Source organism: Mchenga conophoros, linkage group LG16, assembly GCF_057382185.1.
Source record: "Mchenga conophoros isolate Kocher_MC1m ecotype Shallow Benthic linkage group LG16, M_conophoros_male_GT1.1, whole genome shotgun sequence".
Lineage (NCBI taxonomy): Eukaryota > Metazoa > Chordata > Actinopteri > Cichliformes > Cichlidae > Mchenga > Mchenga conophoros.
Genome location: NC_140541.1, coordinates 11,938,409 through 11,961,504, shown reverse-complemented (window position 1 = coordinate 11,961,504; position 23,096 = coordinate 11,938,409). Strand labels below are relative to the sequence as shown.

Sequence of the window (23,096 nt, the reverse complement as noted above, 5' to 3'; positions counted from 1 at the left end):
GGTCCCCATGCCGTCTGGTCCTGCTCGTCCTACACGTCCTGCTCGTCCAGTCTGGCCTGCTCGTCCTGTCCGGCCTGCTCGTCCTGCACGTCCTGTCCGTCCTGTCCGGCCGATGACTGAACGTCGTTGCCGTCATGGCCGGCTCCTTGACCTACGTCGCCGTCATAGACGGCCCCCTGAACTACGTCGCCGCCAGTGCCTCCCGCCCGGCCGGCCTCCTGATCTGCTCAGTCGCCGTCGGTGCCTCCCGCCCGGTCGGCCTCCTGACCTGGGCCTCTGCGCCTTTCATGGGCTCTTTTGTTTGTTTGTTTGTTTTTGGACTATTCCTGGGCCTTTGTGCTGTTGTTTTGGACTTTGTTTCCTGTGTTTTGGTTTCTGGTTTGATGCGTTTCATTTGTTTCGTGCCCTCCGTCCTGTTTCCCCCACCGCCCGCCCTGGTTGGGTTGTTTTTTGTTTTTTGGTGTTCTGGTTTGGGCTGTCTGGAAGCCAGCCCTTTAGGGGGGGGGTACGGTTAGGGTTCCTGGGTCGGTGACCCAGTGTTTTGTGTTTTTGGTTATTTGATTTTGTTATTTCTTTATATTCTAGCTTTGCTTTACGGGTTTTTCTTAAGTTAAGGTCCTCTGGGTGGGGTTTGGTTAGAGTTTTAGTGTTTTGGTTTTCTGTCTGTGTTCCTTTGTTGCTGTCTTCCCTGTCTGCTGTATTTCCACGTCCAGTCAGTGTCTGTGTCTGCCCTGGTCCCACGTCTCTGTTCCCTTTGTTTTAGTGCTTGCCTGTGAGTCTGTCTTATGTTTCCGGTTTTACTTTGGAAGTCTATGTCTGATGTTAATGTGTCTGGTTTTGCTTCCCCTGGTCTCGTTAGGCCTGATTTGCCCCAGCTGTTTTTCCCTCCTGTTACTCATTCCCTGATTGCTCCCTCTGTGTATTTAAGCCCTGTGTTTCTCTGTGTCCATGTCGCAATCTACCGTTTATTTTGCTGTGTTTTGCCAGTCCACCGGTGTTAGTTTATTTTGAGTTTTTCCAAGTTATGTTATGTTATGTTTGCGTTCAGCATTAAAGCTGTTTTGGTTTAAATTTGTCTCTGGAGTCTGCATCTTGGGTCCTATCCCTGTCCGCACACAGCCGTCATCTAAGATTAATAAAGTATTCTGATTCTGATTCTGAAGAAGAAACGCTCAGTGCTTCACAGGAATCCCTCAGCAGCCTAAACTTATTGTAGCATAACTAAGGGAGGATTTAGGGTCACCTGGTCCAACAATAACTATAAACTTTATCAAAAAGGACATATCAACATTTTTTTTAAACCAAATCTTAAAAGTAGAGATAGTGTCTGTCTCCTGAATCCAAACTCCCAAGCTGTTTCCACAAAAGAGGGGCCTGAAAGCTAGAGGCTCTGCCTTGCATACTACTTATAAATACTCTAGGAACAACAAGTAGGCCTGCAGTGCGAGAGTGAAGTGCTGTAATGGGGTGATATGGTACTATAAGGTCATTAAGATAAGATGGGGCCTGATTATTTAAGACCTTGAACAGGATTTTCAATTTGATTCTGGATTTAATAGGGAGCCTATGAAGAGAAGCCAATATAGAAGAAATCTGCTCTCTCTTTCTAGTCCCTGTCAGTACTCTTGCTGCAGCATTTTGGATTAACTTAAGTTCTTTTCAGGGAGTTTTCAGGACATCCTGATAATAAGAAATCACTAGTAGAACCAGACTCAGGGAGGAGAAGGGGAAACAATTCCAGAATCAAACATATAGAGAAACATGGTAATTGCAGCTGGACATCTGCACCCTGAACAAAGAGAAGTACCACACCTTTCACTGAGACACTTTGGAACTAGGCCTGAATGATCGGGTAATTAAAAAAAAAAAAGAGTCATGATGACACATAATTTCTGATTTCAGCTGAGAACAGACATACCGAAAGCTACCTCCTAGCTGATAAATTTAGCTCCACAGTGATAAAAATAACTCAAGTTGACACTGAGAGAAACAAAAAAGCAAAAATACTTGAAAAGAGGCAAGAGTACTTTGACAGTTCTGCAGCACAAACTACATAGTTCCGGAATGTTCAGAATTCCAGAATGTTTGGAATTCCGGAATGCGCCAAAGTTCCGGAATGTTCGGAATTCCAGAATGCACCATGGTTTCGGAATGTTCAGAATTCCGGCATGCGCCAAAGTTCCGGAATGTTCGGAATTCCGGAATGCGCCAAAGTTCCGGAATGTTCAGAATTCCGGAATGTTCGGAATTCCAGAATGCGCAAAAGTTCCGGAATGTTCGGAATTCCGGAATGCGCCATGGTTCCGGAATGTTCGGAATTCCGGAATGCGCCAAAGTTCCGGAATGTTCGGATTTCCGGAATGCGCCAAAGTTCCGGAATGTTCGGAATTCCGGAATGCGCCAAAGTTCCGGAATGTTCGGAATTCCGGGATGCGCCAAAGTTCCGGAATGTTCGGAATTCCGGAATGCGCCAAAGTTCCGGAATGTTTAGAAATGTAAATATGCTGTAAATATGAGGAATGATATCCACAGCAGCCATGAAGAAAAAGATACCTGACTATATTAAAGTATAAAATCAATGCCATATAACCGAATTAAAAGTGCTTATTGTGTTTGTGACTAAACTGCATCTAACAGAAAATTGAGCATAACATTAGTTCTGTCAGGCTGGACAGTAAAGCTCAGCCTGCAGTTCCATCAGATCAGCTGATGCCCAGGCTGACATTCTTCAATTTATTCTACTCACTAATATTTAAGATGCTTCACCTTCCATACAGATACTGCTGCCTCTGCAAGCTGCTTCACAACCCAGATTCCCTCCAGCTAAAGTGTTACATGCCGTTAATTAATGCCATATGTTTTCTAACCGATGCCTGCTCTGCTGTGTTAGGGGCCTTTGTTGCATTCTTTTTACCTCTTAGCTTTCAGTGTATGCACATGGACATACAGAACAGAACTGTACAGACAAATATGAGTTACTGCAGATATAGACAACAATCTCCTTTCAAATAAAGTGGTCCTGACAGGATTTTAAATGTTACCTAGCCCTTTAACACTGGGCGTCCAACTTCTGAATAACTTTGCATCATTTACTTGTTCTTCTACTGTTTGCTCAATTAGTATAATGCACTGTATATTTGTTTGTGCTGTCAGGCTGAAGGCGGTCTTGGAGCAGATGGACCGTGGTATGGTGGACCTGCAGGAACTCCGGAGGCACTTGGAGCTTGCAGCTGCCATGCTGGATGCTGTTTACACTGATGAGACCAGGTGAGCCTGAGCAGGCTGTTGAATGAATGGCTGTATAGAAAATAAAGCTTTATCAGCAGTTGCCAAAAATGTGACTGTTTCTCTCTGCAGGCGCCTGCTGGACACTGAAGATGAGCTCAGTGACTTGCAGGCAGAGTCGGTGCCAAGCGAGGTGCGTGACTGGCTGGCGTGCACCTTCAGCAGGAAGATGGGTGTGGCCAAGCGTCGCCCTGAAGAGAAGCCAAGATTCAGGAGCATTGTTCATGCAGTGCAGGCTGGGATATTTGTAGAGAGGTAAATGTTGCTCTGATCAGCTAAACAGAAAGCTTGTATTCACTAATAAGCATGCTAGAAATACTGCACGGAGTGTGAAGAAAAGAAATTCACAAATTGTTTCAGTCCCATAATTTCTCCAAAAGCCTGCATTCAGGTTTTGTGAATTCAAAATAAATGCTCATGAATAGAGAAAGTGTCTTCGCAACTGCACCAGCAATGAGATTCTCACTCTAACTGCTGCTAATGGCCATTAAACATAGCAGGCATTAGTTAAGCTTTGTAAATCTCATTTTAAATCATTGTTCAGTGTGTATAAAACTGCAGAAAACTTTAAGTACCTCTGCTTCACACTCCATTAGCTGTTAACAGACCTATTCAAGGATTAAAATGGCTGAAGAGCTTGGAACGAATTTATATACTGACTCACTTTCTTCCTTTATGTCCTCCCAGGTGCTCTGACCTAGAAAATAATGAAGTAACTTTGACATCGCCCATTATCTCCTTATATAATAAGACTGTTACAAAAAACAAACAAACAAAAAACATATTATGAACATGAACTGAGTCCTGCAGGACAATTCACAAACCTTTACAATATTAATAATTTGCTGCAACTTCTCAACTGATATTCGAGTTTTATGTAAGCATAACAACCCACAATCCACCCATTCATTCATCGGTTTTCATCCACTTATCCAATTTAGGGTCACAGGGGAGGAGTGAGTCAATTCAGAGTCAAAAATGAATGTTGAATTGTAAATAACTATAAGTTTTATACTTACTCAGGAAGAGACTAGCAATGTGAAAAGAGTCTGGAATGTCAATGCTGCCATTAAAACTCACCATTAGCAACGTGAAGTGCAAGGGACTCAGGCTTTCACGTTTGGTTGACCCATCAGTCCACCCTTACCTTCTCCCTGATTTCCAGAAAAATAATTACGATGAACAGTATGCCACACTCCGCAAATGAACTTCCGATAACTATACTCTCCACTTTGGGTGTTTTTGTGTGTTTGCTTGTTTTTTAAAATGACCTTACTTTACTCTTAACCCTCTCAGGCTCAAATTAAACTTTTTCTGCAGTCCTGCAGTGGTACTTTTGAGTAAAAAAAACCTCATAAAATATGTATGTGGGGTAATCAGGTTGTTAGTTTTTAATTGTTGCAAATCAGCAATGCCTGCCTCGAGAGGGTTAAGACTTCAACATACAACCACACTGTAGACAATACTGATCTTCTAATTGCACTCGCCCCTCGCTAGAACCTGATCATCTTTTTGCACACAAAGCCAGCTCCAAAGTGAAGTGGCTTTCCTAGTTTGGTTTATAGGTCCTGAACACCAGGGGATGAGTTCCAGCACTGACTGTGACTCAAATCCAGTTCCACAGCTGGACCTTGTGAATGCTCTTGCAGGTACATGTGGACCAGATTCAATGTTGAGGGATTCATATGATTACATTTCATAAAAGTTGGGTCTGACTTAGAAACTGAGGAATTCTACACTCACCCTCATACTGCAGCAACTCGTCAATCACACAGTAAAGCATACCCCATTTTATCCTGCTGTGTGACTCTAATGGGGACCATAATATTGTGCAGGCGGAAACTATCCATAGAGCTAAATTAACTAAAAACAGCTTACCATGACAGGTAATTATTAATAATTGTAGGAGCACAGAACTGTGCACACTTTGCCTTTCTCTTGCTATTGACATTTTTCTTTTGTAGTCCAGCACTTGGAGAGAGTTTTCTGGAATATTCTGACCCTGAAGGTAGAAACGATTGCGGCTGTCTCGCTGGCAGGAGGTGACATTTTATTGTATTAAACCGACATTTGATCAGAAGTTAAAACAAATAAAAACCTTTTCAGTCAGAGCTCATTTTTTTCACAGCTCAGAACCTTAAACAGAAATTGAGAAAAAAACAAAAACAAAAGAAAAATTGAAAAAAGGCTGTAGAAAAGTACACAGGTAACAAAGGCAGGGAAAGAGCAATCTGAGAAGAAAAACAGTAAGGTGGTAAAGGAAGATAAAACAGTCAAATGACAATTTATCCTGCTGTTTGACTCTAAAGACTTTTGTACTTTTGCACAAATATTTTGTGCATGAAAATATTTTTTGTACTCACCTGTACTTACTGCAACCTTTCACACTCACCGTATCATTTCACTGAATATAGAGTATTTTAGCATTTATTTTTTCAAACCAAGCTTGATTCTTGCTATTTCTCAGCTCCAAAATAACAGATCTGACCCAATCAGACCACTGTATGTGGTAACAAGTGTGCTCGTCGCTCAAAGTAGGCACAGGTACAATTATATGGTAATAGTAAAATAATACTAACCCCAGACACACAGCTAGACACTACTCTGGCCAGTTGGCTCTCTGAAATGATTTCTCTGCCTCCTCAGAAGTTGTTTCCAACTCTGCCAACAAGAGTTCAAACTTCCCCACTCACATCCTGAAATATGTGTGAATGCGGTGGTGATACAGCTTCAAATCCTGGATCAAACCATTAAATTCTCCCTCTTGCTGCTTTCTTGTGAGACTTGGATGAACCCAGAATCTTTCTTTCTTTGTTTTCTTCCTCAAAATTTAACACTTTCAGTGTGTAACATTTGGACATATTACATTCAAATATTACATATCTTCCTAGTTTTGTCATTTCTATTTCTAGTTCTTAGATTTGTGTTCATTTAGTCTCCTCCCTTTCATGCTGTGGTCATCTTGGTCTTGTCTGTGTTCTCCCCAGTCCGTCATGTCTCTCATCCTCTCTGTGTCCTCATTCTGTCTTGTTCTCTGCTTCTGTTTCTCCCCTGGTCCCAGTGTCAAGCCCTTGTCTCTTAGTCTGTGTCTCAGTGTCTTTCCTGTTTTATTTTGACAGTCTCTCGTCCTGTGTTCAGTGAGTTCAGTTTCCCTTCTCCCTGTCTCATTGTGCCTGATTACTACCAGCCGTGTTTCCTCCTGTTTCCTAGCCCCTCATTAGTCTTTGTGCATTTAAGTCCCCTGTCTTCCTCTACTTGTTGTTGTGTTGTCCATGTTGCTGTGTGTTCTCCTGGGCTCCTCGTGTCCATCACTTCCTCGAATTTTCTTCCAGTTTCGTGTTTTCATTTTCCAGCGTTAGGTTTTGTTTTTGTGAATTTAGTATCTGAGTATTTTGATACAACACATAAAAGCTGCCTCTTCTAGTTATCCCTTTGTGTTTGAGTCCTGCGTTTAGGTCCTACTCCTGCCTGCCACACAGCCAGCATTGACAGATCTGACCATTCAGATCATTATTTGGCAACAAGTGTGCTTGTAGTTCCAAGTCTGTAGAATGAATTTTTCACAAAAGCGCAGCACATTGGTGTGCACATACTTTACAAGACAAGTTTATGATGTGAGCAGGAGGTCAGGCAATTGAGAACAGTGAGTAGTTGCATTTCTGGGGAAAGAGTTTGCAAGAGGACTTGGTGGATTTTACCATGAGCCAGCGTCTAGGGCAGGGGTAGGCAACTTCAGGCCTCGAGTGCCGGTGTCCTGCAGGTTTTAGATATCACCCGGGTTAACTTAATCAAATGATTAGTTCATTACCAGGAGAACTTCAAGACATGTTGAGGAGGTCATTTAGCCATTTAAATCAGCTGTGTTGCATCAAGGACACATCTAAAACCTGCAGGACACCGGCCCTCGAGGCCTGGAGTTGCCTACCCCTAGGAGATTGCACTGCGGGTAAGTTTAATCAGAGACTTGGCAGGAGAACAAGAGCCACAATGGACTGTAGTTGACGGGCATGACCTGGGAGATGTGGAATGTGGGATGGATGTGCATGGATGCTTGAAGCTTGAGTTTAACCACTGAAAGGCTGATGACAATCTCGATCTCATATAATCCAATAAAACAGGGAGCGAGCTTGCAAGAGAGATGGCCTTAAGATGAATATCTTTAGTGGCTAATCAAACCTTTTGTCCTAGTTCATATCTGAGAGTGGGTGTTTGGAGGCAATCTGCATAGTGGCAGTGCTGATCGACTGTTCGGAGTACGGCCTCTGGGCCTAAATGCGCTATCTGCAGGTGGTGCTAGATGGAAAGAACAGATCTGCTTCTACAGACAGGCAGGTGGTAACCTAAGGATACGTTGAAAGGTGAGAGACAGTAGCAGATAAGGTGAGTGAGTTGTTCTGTACTCTACTCATGGGAACTCTGAGGACCAGATGGCTGAGTTTTGTGTCATAACAAAACGGAGCCAATTCCAACTCTTGATTGAGCCTCTTGGTCAGGCCGTCGGTCCGCAGGTGAAACCTGGAACTGAGGCTGATGTTGGCTCCCACTGCAGTGAAGATCTTCCAGACCTGGGAGGTGAACTGAGGACCCCTGTCCAAAACGATCTTCAGCGGAATGCCATGGAGCCTGAAACATGATCAATGAGCAGTTGGGTGGTTTTGGTAGCAGTGGGTAATTTCTGAAGAGCAACAAAATGAGCGAACTTTGAGAACCGGCCTATTATGGAGAGGAGATGGGTAGCCTGGTAATGAAGTCCAAAGTAACTTGGGCCTGTGAGGTGTAACTAGCGGTTTGAGTAAACCTGAGGGTTGCTGGGAGTTACTCTGACTGCGTGCAGAGATGGAACAGTTGGCTACATAATCCCTAACATCTCTTTCCATAGATGTTAGATTGAAGATGAGAGAAGGAGGTGAGCAATCAGGGCACATAGGTGGACACAGGAGAACACAGGACCCAAACAGAAAAACACCAGACATCACTCAGATCATGACAATATTTAGTCAATGATTTTTATTCTGTCACTGATAAATTAACAAACTTCTGTGAAAAAGTAGCAGGAAATGCGCATTAGGAATGTGAACAGGCCAATCACAATATTTAGTTACATTTCTAGGGAGGTGCATGCCAAGTTATGTCATAGGTTACAGTGCAGGGTTTCAGAGTGCTTGCAATTACAGCTAAACATGTGAGCCTATGAGGATTGACTCACTTTTGGTTATTTAGAAGATCTGCAGTTTATGACACGTTGAATTTACTTCATTTTTCAGCCCTTAAATGAACTAAAAACAGGAACCCAAGCTTACCATGACAGACCTTTATTGATAAAGGACTGCTGAGAAAACAGTGCTGTGCAGACTTTAGCCTTTTATTGCTATTGACATTTTTCTTCCATAGTCCAGCACCTGCAAAAGAGTTTTCTTGGATATGTGAATTGTTTTTATATGATGTTGAAGAGCCATAAACAACATGAAAAGTATACTTTTTAATGTAACTGTATCTTATCTTTACAGTAACGTCATAAATGTATTCCCTGCCACTTCACTGACATGCAGAGGTATCTCTTAACCTCTGAGCCTAGTGCTCTATATGTTAATTTATCTTAAAACTTGTTATACATGTGCAGAAAAGCAGTGAGGCATCGCAGAATTCTGTCAAATGATTGTTTCAAAAGAACACTTTCAGATGTTTAGTCATTTCAGTTATTTTTATCTGCAGCAGAAATCTGGAACACCTGCAGACAGAACAGAGAACAGTCATAGATTTTCTTCAAAATAAACGGCAGAACATCCGGCTGACTCCACCGCAGATGTGATTAAAGGGTCCAACATGAAGTGTAACAATGTTAGCCTGCAAGAGAGCTGGGGATGGAGATCATATAGGGAAACTGTGAAGTCCACTATTATTATATTGTAAATGACTCGCAGTGATAGAACGGTATCAGTTCATCTGCTGCAGCTTAATGACGCATGAAATCAAAAAATATCTGCTGCACCGAAGCAGCGCTCATTGTGTGTCTGTGTGTGTGTTTAGAATACGGTTACCATGACAACAAACAATCCATCCTGGTCACAAACTGTGGAGGAGGGTGGCTGGAGGGGGTCTGTGCGGGGAGTGTTTATATGCATGCCACTGCCTGTATCAATGTGTGAAATTAGTGCGTGATATTTTTATCTGTGTGTGTGACAACAGGATGTACAGACGGACGTCCAACATGGCTGGTCTGACCTATCCTCCCACAGCTTTGACAGCTCTGAAGGTAAAAATTACTGCTGCGTTCCCACTGGCAGCAGGTGACATTTTATTGTATTAAACCTGCGTTTGATTAGCAATTGAAAAAAAACAAAACCTTTTCAGTAAGAGTTCTGAGTTCAGAGCCTTAAAAGGAAATGAAGGGAGAGAAAAACAAAAAATGAAACAAAATAAAGAATGACAAAAAGACTGGAAGAGGTAAGAAAGTGTGTAAGAAGGTAGGAAACGCAGGGAAAAGCAATCCAGGATGATGAAAAGAGGAACGTGAGAATGACAAGGAGGGTAAAAAAGTAAGGTCGTTGAAATGGAAAGGAGGCAATGTGAAAAGAAAAGAGGAATGAATGAGTGAATGAGTCAGGGAGGACTTGGGAATGGGAAATAAGAAATAGACAAAAAGGGGAAGAAAGTGAGAGGAAAACAAGAGGAAGAACAGGAAGTAGGAAAGAAATACGAATTGCAAAAAGGAAAGGAGACGCTAGAGAGAGACTGAGAGGGGTAATGATAAAGGAGACAGAGAAGGAAGTGAGGACCTGGTTGGGAGGAAAGGAATGAAGTAAAGATATAGCAATGAAAGGAGATAAGAGAGGACATTTGGAAGAGAAGAAAAAGTGGGATTTGGGAAGAGTATGAGGGTAAGCACAAGAAAAAGGTAAAGCTGTAAAGGGAAGGCGGAAATAAAAGGAGCTAATAAAACATCCATCCATCCCGCCAGCTAGCCAACCAGCCAGCCAACCAGCCTTTTTAAACCCTTGTCCAAGTCAGGATTGGGGGAGGGTGTTGGAGTCTATGTCCTAGCTGTCAAAGGACAAAAGGCGAGGTACAGCCTGGATAGCTTACCAGGGAAAAAAGAAAGTAAGATAAAGAAAAGAAGGGTGGAAAAACCAAAAACAGTGACTGAAAGCAGGAAACAGAAGTGCTTTGGATAGTAAGAGGTTATTAGGAAGGAAGGCATGAAAATGAAATATAGACAAAAAAATGAAGCAGAGAAGGAAAAGAGGAGATAAACAATAAATGAAGGAAGCGGAGAAAGGCAAGACACTGTGGTGAAGGACAATGTAGATTTAGTACATTAATGATATATGTTTCCTCCTCTGCACTTCCTTTTGTCTACAAACTTAGAAAAAAATTGAATTATTCTAGTCCACGCTTCTTGCATGATGCAAAGCACGACCCAATGAGAGGCTTTAAATGTAATTGTGTAAGTAAATGTGATAATTAATCTGAGTTTTAGATCCTTCCTGTTTGAGCAAACATTATCAGGACAGTGCCCTCTACTGGCAGAAATCTTCATTTCACTAAGGTCTCACCAGCTTTATGTCACACCCCCCTGCTGTAATCATACCTTACATGTGAGATGGTATTTGTTGATGCATTTCTCAGGAGGTGGATCAGTGGTCCTTTGATGTCTTTGCCTTCCACGAGGCCACAGGAGAGCACGCCCTCAAGTTCCTAGTCTACGACCTTCTGACCCGCTATGACCTCATCAACAGGTTCAGGGTACTCGCAGTTTAATTTTGTTCAAATCTGGTGGTGGGCGAACTTAATACTGGGGAAAGTACATTTAGTCTTTGTGCTAACTTACAGTTTTGTGTTCAGATTCCTGTGCAGGCTCTGGTGCAGTTTGTTGAAGCGCTTGAGAACGGTTACAGCAAACACAGGAACCCCTACCACAACCTTATTCATGCCGCTGATGTCACTCAGACTGCCCACTTTCTGATGCTACACACTGGACTGATGGTAACACACACACACGTGCACATCTTTTTGTGGGGAACCTCTGGCATCCCTTTACACTGCTGTTAAAATAAACCAGATTCTTAAAAGCTGAATCCTCAAACAGTCTTTCCTAGGACCACGCAGCATGTCCTCATTTTCCAAAACGTTGCTGATGTCCAAACCTTAAATTAGCCCACACAAAGACAGAAGTAGATTTTCAAAAACACCTATGTGGATATCATTTTGTCACAATCTTGTTGTGCAACTGTGCTTGCCTGCACATGGCTTGCAAAGACAGTTGTCTATAGAAGCTAACTAATGATGTGTGTGTGTGTGTGCAGCACTGGCTGAGCGAGTTGGAAATTCTTGCAATGGTTTTTGCCGCAGCAATTCACGACTTTGAACACACAGGAACCACCAACAACTTCCACATCCACACCAGGTAATGTAGATGGTAACACTTCATGTAGGTTATCAGGGGATCTGATTTGACAGGGACAGTTTTTCTCAAGATAATTAACTTAAGGTAATTGTTATTTGACATTTAACACTAAACACAATATAAAGTTAACAATATAAAGTTTGTCACGTAGTACATAACATATGAATTAGGCCTGTGTTTAAAGACTCATGAAAAACATCTTTATCTTACATAATAAAACAATGGGAATCTGCCAGTTCACTGGGTGAGTTGTGAATTCATCCAACAGAGTTCCAGATGCTTGATTCAAAAGCATGGTGACAGGTTTAAGGAGGTGCTAGGAATAACACAGTGGGGTTCATCTGGAGTCCCCCCACCCTTCTTTTTTTTCAAAAATTTCAGCAAGTGTGGTGAATCTTAAGTAGGGGAACAACAGGAAACCTGCTGATGTTGCGGCTTCTGTATACAAACTGCAGAAGATATCTGATTGGATGTTGTGTCTGTCTGTCAGGTCGGAAGTGGCCATTCTGTACAATGACAGGTCAGTGCTGGAGAACTATCATGTCAGCGCTGCCTACAGGCTGATGGCTGAAGAAGACATGAATATCCTGGTCAACCTGAACAAAGATGACTGGAGGTTTGCCCTTACTGCCAATTCTTGATGTTTGTGCTTCCATCTCAATGCACCTAAATGCCCTTACCCTGAGCTTTGACATCACAACTACATACAAAACTCCACCTTGTGTCCTTTGTGTTGATGTACAGAACTCCTTCTCTAAGAGACAAAGAAAGGGCTATTTTAAAATACTTACTGTTCTGATGACATTTACAGAATTCCCAGCAGATTCTGTAAAAATCAGGTGACTGAAAATATTTTAAATATGTTTCCTTGGTTAAAGTGTTTTCTATACAGCTAGTATTGTTTTCAGAAACAGAGTTTTCATCACATGATGACACAGTCCTCATGTGAAGTCTGGTTAGTGCCCCAACCTGGCATGATATATGTGAACACACACACACGCACACACACGCACACACTGTGTGTACTCATATCCTTGTGGGGACATCTCATTGACATAATGCCTTCCCTAGCCGTTTATCCAACCCTAACCAAAAATCAATGCCTAATCCTAAACTTTAATTATTTACTTGACTTGTTTTTTGAACCCAAAAGAAGTTGAGTTCCCACAGCGTCTCGACAATGTCAAGTTGACAAACTTTCAGAGGTGTGGGCTCTTTGATGAGAACTGATGTGTTTGTTTATTTATTTTTCATAGGGAGCTGAGGTCTCTGGTGATAGAGATGGTGATGTCAACAGACATGTCCTGTCATTTCCAGCAGATCAAGACCATGAGGAATGCCCTAACACAGACACACAGGTCAGAACTCTAGCCATTATTAGTGACCTTTGACCTTTGTAACTGGCTATCATTAGATCAGTGATAGCCAATGATACATTATGTTTTGTTAACAAAACATAATGTATCCATGCCTTTGTGTACTTTTCATATTTTCCACAGCTTTATTTAATAAATAAATATATTATTTTGCATAAATGTATCATTGTGACCAAACTTTTCCAGTTCAGATGGAAAAGTAAAAAGAAACGGATTCATTCTATCAGTTTATTTCCACCACATGAAAATAACGTCATGTCCTGCTGTGGCCACAAATGTTGTGTAACTGGCAAACTGGAAAAAGTCAATTTATTGTATTATTAAACAGGATATTTGCAGATCCTTAATTTCTACCACATGCAAAATTGAGGCCTTGATTGCCAATAAAATTGATTCAGGAGAGGGTCCTGCTAGCAGATAAGATATTATAGATAATGTTTTTGGTTAGTTTGTACAACATATTGGTGACTCCAGATAATGTTGGCTCATATCACTTTAGAATGTCTGCAGTCTGTCATTGGAAGAAACGATAAACCTGAAAGCCTTTAGTTATAAAATCGTGCCGTGAAAAATATCACTTATTTGTTGGCTTAGGTTTGGTGGAGGAAAGCGCACGATAACGGTCGGCTTACAGCTGTGAAAGCTAACACTGCAACAGATGTAGCAGCTAATTATGTTTAAGATGGTGCTGTGTCGATGGCATGAAATTAGTTCCTGTGTTAGCAAACAGGTGCCACCATCATGTCACCCATTTGTTAGTGAGGTCCTGTCTTAAAACCTCCAGCTGAGCATAGTAACCAAGACATACTGGGCACACATGGTGTAGTAGCTATTACCAGTCAATCACTGGGAAGTCACACTGGGAAGTAAGGCATACTCTCCTTCATCCCCCTTTCCCCTCTGATGAAGTTGATAATTTACAAAATGAACATCATGTTGTATTCAATATGTTGCTAAACTATCAAGCTGAGACTGTAGACTGATAAAGTGAATAAGAGAACTCATCTTTTTCTCAGATTTCCTTTTGTGACCAGATTTATGCCCTGAGCTGGAGATTAGAAAGATTAAGTAAGGCTTGTTGCACATTGCTTTGAAGCTGACAGCTGGTCGCCTGCAGATGCTCCGGCTGATGTATGTCAGTCAACAATATTTTTCACTCTCACTGGTAGTCACTTTAGTGGCTCACTATAGAGGTGTAGAAAAGGTTTTTCTCCAGTAGGCCCACTTCTTGTACACTGATGGTTGTTTCGGCCGTTGTCTCTTGAAGTTGTCGTTCGCTTTCCATTGTCTCAGGTCACCACATTGTTTTATATTGAGCCTGTGGCTAATTTAACCCTGAACTTTGTAAGACTTCTAAGAACCTTTTAGGTAAATAAAATTCTCTAAGTGAAAACATGTCTTTCTGTCTTTCTTACGTAAATAGACTTCTTCAATTTCATCTTAAAAATCTAATATTTACCATTTCTAAACCCGCTGATACTCTGAACTACAAATACTTTTCATTCTTCACACAAAAATGACTTTTCCCACTCAAACATGTAAAATTAGATTCCTCTGCAGTTTCATAAAAGATTTTCCGGCAGACTGTGCAAGGCTAGTCTATCTGACAGAGACGACCAGATCATCTGTGGGAGTGTGGTGAAAAGGCCCAACATAAGCTCCTGCAGGCTGCTGGACCAGATTGCCCTGTGCGTTCCTGTAGGAGCTATCACAGGAATAGTACCAGAGTCCAGTATCTCCTCTATGTTTGTCAGTCCTGCTGGACCTGCGGAGGTGTGTCCATGTGTATCTGTGTGTCTCTGTGTGTAAGCGTGTCTGAGTGTGTATGGAGGGGGTGCTGGCAGCTGTCGTGATTCTCAGCTCACGCTTGGATGGATTTTGGGGGAAGACGCTGTCATCAGCCTGTCAACACGCTGGTTCTGCTTTTGTTGCTGCAGCAGCGGGCAGAACTGTACAGTCTGCACAATATGATCAAAATACAAAAAGGCACAGCACTGTTCACATAACATATGGGAAGCTGTAGCAGAGCAGTTTCTTTCCTTCACAAGTCATTCTCAAAAGACATTTTTGCTGATCTTCTACAGGTCCAAAAATGTAGATGCTCAGTTTTTAGTCAAGGTAATATAGCTTCTTTTTGATTGATGGATATTAATGAAATGATTTTGTTTCCTTTTCCTTTCCAGTATAGACAAAGTGAAGGTTTTGTCTCTGATGCTTCATGCTGCAGACATCAGCCATCCAGCCAAAGCATGGCCACTGCACTACCGCTGGACCCACAGTCTGATGGAGGAATTTTTTAGACAGGTACAAACATCTGTCAGTGAGGGTTCTCATTTGTGAGGATGCTCGTGGACTTTAAAATCAACTATCAAATCAAGCCAAGGAATCATCCTCTGTAAATCAATAAAACACTAAAAATCAGTGTAACACAGGCACTGTCACTGGTTGTATACTTTGTAAAAGTGTTTTAGTAAACCCTTGACTGCCATTTCCCATCATGGCTTAGCAACAATTTAGAAGGTTCTTTAAAACAGGATTTCTCCATATAATAACACAGAATTCTGATACCCTTCTCTTTGTAATGCCTACTGCAAAATTAATTTGGTGCCATGTTAAAAATAAATCAACCAGTAAAGAAAAATTAGCTAATTGTTGCTGCATTAACAAATAAAGGCAACGTTAGCCTAATTAGCCATTTAGAATTAATAAAATCTTTTTCAGTTGTCATAGCCGACATAATTGACATTATTACTAGAAACTGTATGAGCTCTGTAACAGTTACAGGTGATGACCTGGGTGCTGCAGAGCTGTTTGTTTTGTTATACAACACTTAACTTTTTTGAGTCCACCCAACGAATTCCAGTCAACTTGTATCGGTAAGAATACATTTTTGTGTTATCACTGAAGCACTCTGAAACACTGAAAGACTCTATTGCCCATGTTGTAATGATGAAGATATTTTAGCTTATTTCCATGAGGAGGATGTCTCCATTGTGTTTTATTGTTTAAGGCTCAAGCAGAAACTGAATGCAAATCCCATAAAGTTAACTTGAGTACTTGAAGACACAGTGTTATATTGTCCCACTTTCTACATTGTTTCCAGGGAGATAAAGAGGTTGAACTTGGGCTCCCCTTTTCTCCTCTCTGTGACCGTAAAGCTACGATGATTGCCCAGTCTCAGATAGGTAAGAGTCACAATGAGAAAGGACTTCATAAACTTGTGCTGGATTTGCAAACAGCTGTTGAAACTTTATTCTCATGTTTACTATCTGGTAGTGATTTATTATAAGAAAAAGAACCAGTATTAAGTTATTATTAGTAATGATGCTGTTACGTCTCCTCGAGGGCAGGAGAGGATGACACGACGACTCTGGAAACCTGGTACAGGTGTTATAAAAAAAGTTTAATGGCAGCGCTCTCACAAAATAAGTAACCCAAATTCAAACAACAAATGTGGGGGAGAAAGGGACAGTTAGGTTGTGCCAAAAAAACCACCAAAAAGGCAAAACCAAAACTTAGCTGAGCTATTATCCTAGAAAAACAAAAACAGGGGGGAAAGACCCTAAACCTCAACTCAAAACAAGCTCAAAATTACATGGGTGGCATCAACCTACTTACCTAGTGTTTCTAACAAAAAGACATCAGCCTGCAGTCTGCGTACCTAAGGGACTGGCAAACAAAAGGAGAGGGAAAGACAACATGCAGCCTGCAGACACGTAACAGATGCGCTTGTTATATATTTTGCTCTCTCTTCTTCTATTATCCTAACATTTCTCTTGGGATTCAGGTTTCATAGACTTCATTGTGGAGCCAACCTTCAGTGTACTGATTGACACGACAGAGAAAGTGATTGGTCCTCTAATAGAGGAGGACAGGAAGGCCAGAGAGACTGGAAACAGGAGATCCAGGTACTGCTGCTATTACTGCTGTAAGTTCAGTGACTTATTCAACATGTGTATTAGACACAAGGTTTTTAACATGAACGATTCCTCAGTGAATAACCACAACAAAAGAAAAGCAACAGACTTGATAACAGCTGAAACTCTTAATCCACATCAGAACAAGTCTTTGGAAGTCCAGACCTCAGCCCGATTGAAATCTGTGGTGGCACTGTGCATAAACAGATGCCCACAAACCTCAGTCAACTAAAGCAATGTTATAAAGTATAGTGGACTCAAATACATTAACAGCAATGTGATAAACTGATAAAGTCATACAGATAATTATTACTGTAAGTTACTGCTGCAGAAGCTGGTTGTACAAACTTGTAATTGTTTTTACAACACTGCATAAAGTCATTTTTATTCATACTTGATGATTTTGGATGAAAAATCATTGAAAATAGGCTGGTCTTAGACCAGAAACTGTGAAACCCAGTCTAATCACTCAATTGTACAACTACTTATTCTTTTCTTAAAAAAAAAAAAAAAGATTTATTTGGGGTTTTTTTTGTTTTGTCTTTATTATACAATCTTTATTAGTACAGAGAACTGACAGGAAACTATGGAGAGAGTTGCATGCAGGACATGGATGCACACCTGTACATAGCACGATGTACAGATACATGACACAAATAGTAATTGGTGTTCTTCAAGACCACATAGTGGGCAAAGAGGGTAAAATATAACTTGTTGGTACAAGAACCAGTAACAGTCCCAACCTTAAATCAGCTAAATGTCCACAGGAAATGCCTCGACTACAGCATATGTTGATCGGTGTGTGAGGGCAGGTCATCACTGCACAAAATCAAGTAACATTGTTTTTCTCATAGAAATATAAAGTTTTTGGCCATGTAGAAAAAAAGTATTGCTCATTCACCAGGTTTTATTCAATCAATGCAATATGGAATTTTCCTTAATACATTAATACATCCAAGGTGGAAAAGGCAGTCCCTCTCATCGCTTTACACCTCTCTCTCTGTTTCAGTCTAACAGGAAGCGGTTCAGTTACCGTGGAGTCAGTGCAGAGACACAGTAGTGTTCGCCATGGGAACAGTGATGATGGACAGATGGACTTTTCCCTGACAGCCATTGATCTGCTGGCACTGAAGCTGCACCTCTCTGGTGTCATTACCAGCAACAAGGACAGATGGAAAGAACTATCTGTGCACGGTACACATACAGTCACAAACAAATATTCAAGAAACTCAGAATCATTCGAGGTAAAGTTTCTACAACCAAATTTAGAAAAAAATTGTTTTATTTGGAGTGTTATTATTTTGTTTTGCGCTTTTGGACATTATAAGACAAAGCTTCCAACAATCTATAAGTGATTTCTCAAAAAACGAGATTTTTTCAGTGTAACAAATGTCAATTGTTCAATTCTCCCAATTCTTTTGATCTTTGGGCTGAAGGAAAGACAATACTCGGTGTATAAATGCTCAATCAACAATCTTTTATTCCATACAATTCTTATACCTCAGCAGTATAATGCATCATAAAACAATATCATTCATTCACAATAAATCAGCAGTCTAATGTAATACAAATCAGTTTAATAACTGTAATAGTTATCACCTTCTTCTAAGTCAGGAGAATAATGCAAACTAAAACTACATAATGATTTCACAATCTTTAATTAGGGGTCTAACGTGGCAGATAATATAATAATCTCACACTCTTTGGAGAAAATGTTTGTCTGCATTTTTATAAAACATGCTCTTGAGAAAATTGTACCCTTATTTTAATATAAGCTACCATCTTTGTGCTTTTAGCCTTGTTGTGCTTGTTTCACACACTCAGCTGTGGACTGCTGTAATTTGTAAGACAAAAAAATTTAATAACGGTGCTGCCGATAAATATCCCAACAAAATCGATATTTTTCCACTGCGAAGTCATTTTTTCCTTGTTGACATGATCACAATACAGTGAGAGGTTAAATTGTTGAACTGAGATTTGTCCACCTTTTTCTAAAGTTTTGTGCAAGTGCCACCTGTTTACCTTTGGGTAGTCAACATTTGAGTTAGGTGTGATTTTTGGCTTAGCACCACATATCATATCTAATATACTGGGAATGTAATATAGTGGGAAAGTGTCTCATCTTCTGAGATAGATTCTGATATTGGAAACATTTGCCAGTCAGGTTGTTGTGGTGATGTATCTACACACAAGCTTTGCCATTAATGTAAATATCCACCAAATATCAGATGCAAAAAACACTGAACTGAGTGTAAACTTCTCCAACACTAGTCCTAGAAACAGCTAAGAGTCTCAAACCATCAAGGGCCCAGGCTTGAAGAAGATCCCCAGATTTGATGGAACAATTTTTTTTTCAGTTGAAAATTTGTGTATTTTCCTGTGTTTGCCTATTGTGAACAGAGCTAGCCAGCAAGGCGCAAGAAGAAAAAGAAAGTGTGGACCTCCAATCACATGCCTCAACCAGCCATCGTACTCCTGATGGACCCGCTGCCGATCAGCCACAGAACTCTGACTGCTCACCTCCTGGTGAATCTCATGACAAGTCACCAGACCAAATGTTGAATGGTATGAACTTGACAACAAACATAACAACTTCCTGACATTTAACCCTCAAACTCACCTTTAGCTGTGGTAACCTTTACAGGGGAGGCCCCAGAGGAGGAGAAAGAGGAAGATGAAGTGCCTGAAAACGCCTGACTGCCCTCTGCCAAACGTACCACTGTATTTGACTGTGGCAGACGACCCTGGCAACAGGGCGTTGCCGTGCAGAGTTCACACTCTCTGTTTAAACACAGCAGCTGACTAAGTGGTCCTTCAGTGACTGAAAAGGGCCACTAGACCTTTGTTTTTTTGGGGATTTTTTTTTACAACTGACCATGAAAATATCACATTCAGAGTGAAAAGATTCATTAGATAACAGCTTCTTAGCAGCTTCATGGCCCATTAACAGTGGTGAAAATGTGTTGTGATTTTATTAGAGATTCAGAGGAATGCTGTCTGTGAAATAGATGTCATCATTTAAATAAAAACAGAGGCAGGCAGGTCAAAACCAAAGAGTGTGGAGCGGCTTAAAAACCCTATTCAGGGAGTTGGGAGACTGAATGTCTGTTAGGAATAATAATTAACTGAGCTGTTAAGAAGCAGTTGTCGAGGTTTTGTTAATGCAGCTGATCACAACAACAGGTGTGATGTTTTAAACTTATGAGCGTGAAAAGTGATTGCTGCTCTGTTCTTTGTTCCTACTCCTTTTTATCTCACACTTCTACCCATGATGTCAAACAAAAACATGTTGGATGATGTTGCAGCAGTTGTTTATCGTACCGCCTAAGTAGCAAGCTAAATGGGGCCAATTGCATATTGGCATAATTGACTATGCTGAGATTATTAATACCATACAGAATTATTTCTTCTGGCATGCACGACTTAGGCTATTTTTTGGGGCTAAACCATACCTGGCCATTACGAACGCTTTTGGGGCAAAAATGTTAGCAGTTATTCAGCAAACTGGAACCTCTAACTTTTGGTCTTGCACTAGCATCGGCCGAGAAACTTTCCAAAATGTGTGCCAGGTGGTTGATGCCCAGTACCCCTCTGCAAGTTGTGCTTAGTGCTAATTAGCAAATGTTAGAGAGCGAAACTAAGATAAACCATAAATGCCATAAACCTTAAGCATTACACAAACAAAACTTATGTATATTACCACTATCACTGACAGCATATTAGCATTCTGATAGCATAGCTGATGGCTATTAGAGAAGCTGTAGACTACCAGGTGTGTAAAACATCCCAGCACTTTGTACAGAAGACATTACAAATGTTACATTGTAGAAAGTGATGTACAAGTTATGAAATTTTTCAGTTTATTTGCAAAGGAAAAATCCATGGACCTACTTGCATTGGTCAATTTACAGTGCTAACAAGTTAGCAATATATACCAAATGGAGGTCTCCTGTATGCAGTCTTTTAACGTAACATAAAAGGAGGCATCTACAGACCTGGATATAGTGAATATTTGCAGTCCTGGTTACACTGTAATATTTGTCCTAAATACTAACATGCGACAGAGACAGGAAGTGTTGTCAGTCACGATGCTTTTTAAATGCACAGTATAAAAATGTAATCTCAAATGTCAGTTATTTATGTTTTGTCAAGCTCAGTTTGGTTATAGAAATCGTACCACAAGCTTAATTAGCTTAGTGTTAAATGTAGCTAAGCAAAAAACCATATAGCCCTTGTGTAGAAGGACAGAGTGTGGATGTTATTCACAGCTTGTTTACACCATCAGTGATGTATTTGATTCAAGAGCATTTTATTGAAACCGAATCACTCAATTCATTTTCTTATCAAATCTCAATTACAACGTGATGAATATTATGATATAATATTCATTAACCCCGCCCTGACTTTTTCTGCTGCTGTCTAACATGCCTCCTCAAAGTAATACAAATTAAATTAAACTTTGTATTATATGCATAACTAATGTTTGCGTGCACAATGTAGTGAACATTACCTGCAGGTGACCTAGTTGCTGCTCTGCTGCAGTTCACAGATCTCACAGATCACAGAATATGGTTTGACAGCTGTCATGAGCTGCTGCTCAACACTCGAATAATCTAAAATATCACATGTTCTTGCTTTCACATTTGACAGTATACATTTCAACAAATTCTAGTTTAACATTAAACAATATGCTATTAATACACTACATGGAAACGGCATGTAATTTATTATTTCTTTTCCACTTTTGACATGAGGCTGATATTGAATTTGCTTATTTAATTAGTATCTTTTTAAATGTTTACTGGTTAGGTAGAAGGTGAAGGGGGGAGCTGTACATAAGAAAGCTAATAGAAAGGATTAGCTCCAAGGCAAGAGGCTTGGTAACTAAAGATTAACAAAGATTTAATGAGGGATTTTCTGGCTGCTAAGCCTAACCAAGTACGTTGCAATCTCCAAAAAAGACATCAGAGCTCATCTGTAGGATCAAATCAGAGTCAGTTCTGTGTTACAACTGATTGTAATAAACGGTTGATCCCAAACCTGTATCTGAGCCCTGACCGAAGAGTCTGTTTCACTTGAAAAATGTTACATACGGGAGCTAAAAAGCTATGACTGCCATTCAGCTGGCTTTACCTTTTCCATGGCTAATAGCAGTAAAAATCCAAACATAACACAGTGGCAGTTTGAACGCACAGAGAGCAGAGCAGCAGCAGTGAATCGGTGTGAATTTCTTTACATGTTTACACGTGACCTTTTTTTTTAAAAACAAAACATGGGCCATCTTATCGTATTCTGGGCCAATATACCCATAGGATAGCATTACACTGTACTCTCCATCGTTGTAGAGATTGTGGAGATGATGGAAAATGATAATGAACACTGAGTCCAAGGAAGTGTGATCATGAGTAAATAAATAAGATTTACCTTTAAATCGACAGGAGCCCAGAGTTCAGGCAGCTCTTGTTGTTCCTGTGCTGGGCCCCTGTTGCTCCACCTGGCTGTGAATAAAGAAAAGTGCCATAGAATCAACATGGTGACAAGAGAAACACCAGTTTCTATAGCAATGGACAATGAGTCAAAGGCCGGAGCCAAAATGGCCGAAAGTCAAAGCTCTTTAGATTCTGTGAGCACTGTGTTTGTTAATGCAATGTGTGCTATAGTTATTGTGTGCTCTTTGACTCTGTGTGTGGATGAGATTTTGAGTGTGAGTTTGTGTGAGAGAAAGTGTAAGAGTGTGCACTGTATACTGTACAGCTGTTTTCTGTATTATTGTATTAAACATTCACAAATCTGGCTCTGTCTTTGATTTTATTCAGTCTTGTTGTTTACATTTGGTGGTCAACAGACCTGTATCTGAACTTCTGGTATCTGCTTTCACTATATGGACATTCTACAGGAATGCCATTTCTGTCCAGTGCATGCATATTAAGTGACTTCAAAGACAAAAACAAAACATAATACTAAAGTAAAAAAAGATTTTAAACTAAAGATCCACTAAATCAACCTATTATACTTTCCCTTATTTTCTAATGTGCTGTGAAATTTTTCACCAGTCTCATTTCTTAGTCTTTTGTCAAACTTAAATGTTAAAACCAAATTTTAACATTAGACAAA

General features: G+C 40.5%; 1 protein-coding gene across 1 annotated transcript in view; it reads left to right on the top strand.

The window, feature by feature from the left end:
- LOC146556363 (dual specificity calcium/calmodulin-dependent 3',5'-cyclic nucleotide phosphodiesterase 1A-like) overlaps nt 1–22,776 on the top strand; it is a 50,125-nt gene extending 27,349 nt beyond the window's left edge. Inside the window, exons 3-16 of the mRNA XM_085248823.1 lie at nt 3,154–3,267; nt 3,358–3,540; nt 9,472–9,538; nt 10,912–11,028; nt 11,128–11,268; nt 11,589–11,689; nt 12,180–12,305; nt 12,946–13,047; nt 15,249–15,369; nt 16,169–16,250; nt 16,853–16,973; nt 17,992–18,176; nt 19,383–19,547; nt 19,627–22,776. Coding sequence (XP_085104949.1) covers nt 3,154–3,267; nt 3,358–3,540; nt 9,472–9,538; nt 10,912–11,028; nt 11,128–11,268; nt 11,589–11,689; nt 12,180–12,305; nt 12,946–13,047; nt 15,249–15,369; nt 16,169–16,250; nt 16,853–16,973; nt 17,992–18,176; nt 19,383–19,547; nt 19,627–19,679 — 1,678 coding nt within the window. The 3' untranslated portion in view covers nt 19,680–22,776. The remainder of the gene's footprint in view (nt 1–3,153; nt 3,268–3,357; nt 3,541–9,471; nt 9,539–10,911; nt 11,029–11,127; nt 11,269–11,588; nt 11,690–12,179; nt 12,306–12,945; nt 13,048–15,248; nt 15,370–16,168; nt 16,251–16,852; nt 16,974–17,991; nt 18,177–19,382; nt 19,548–19,626) is intronic.
- The last annotated feature ends 320 nt before the right edge of the window (nt 22,777–23,096 follow it).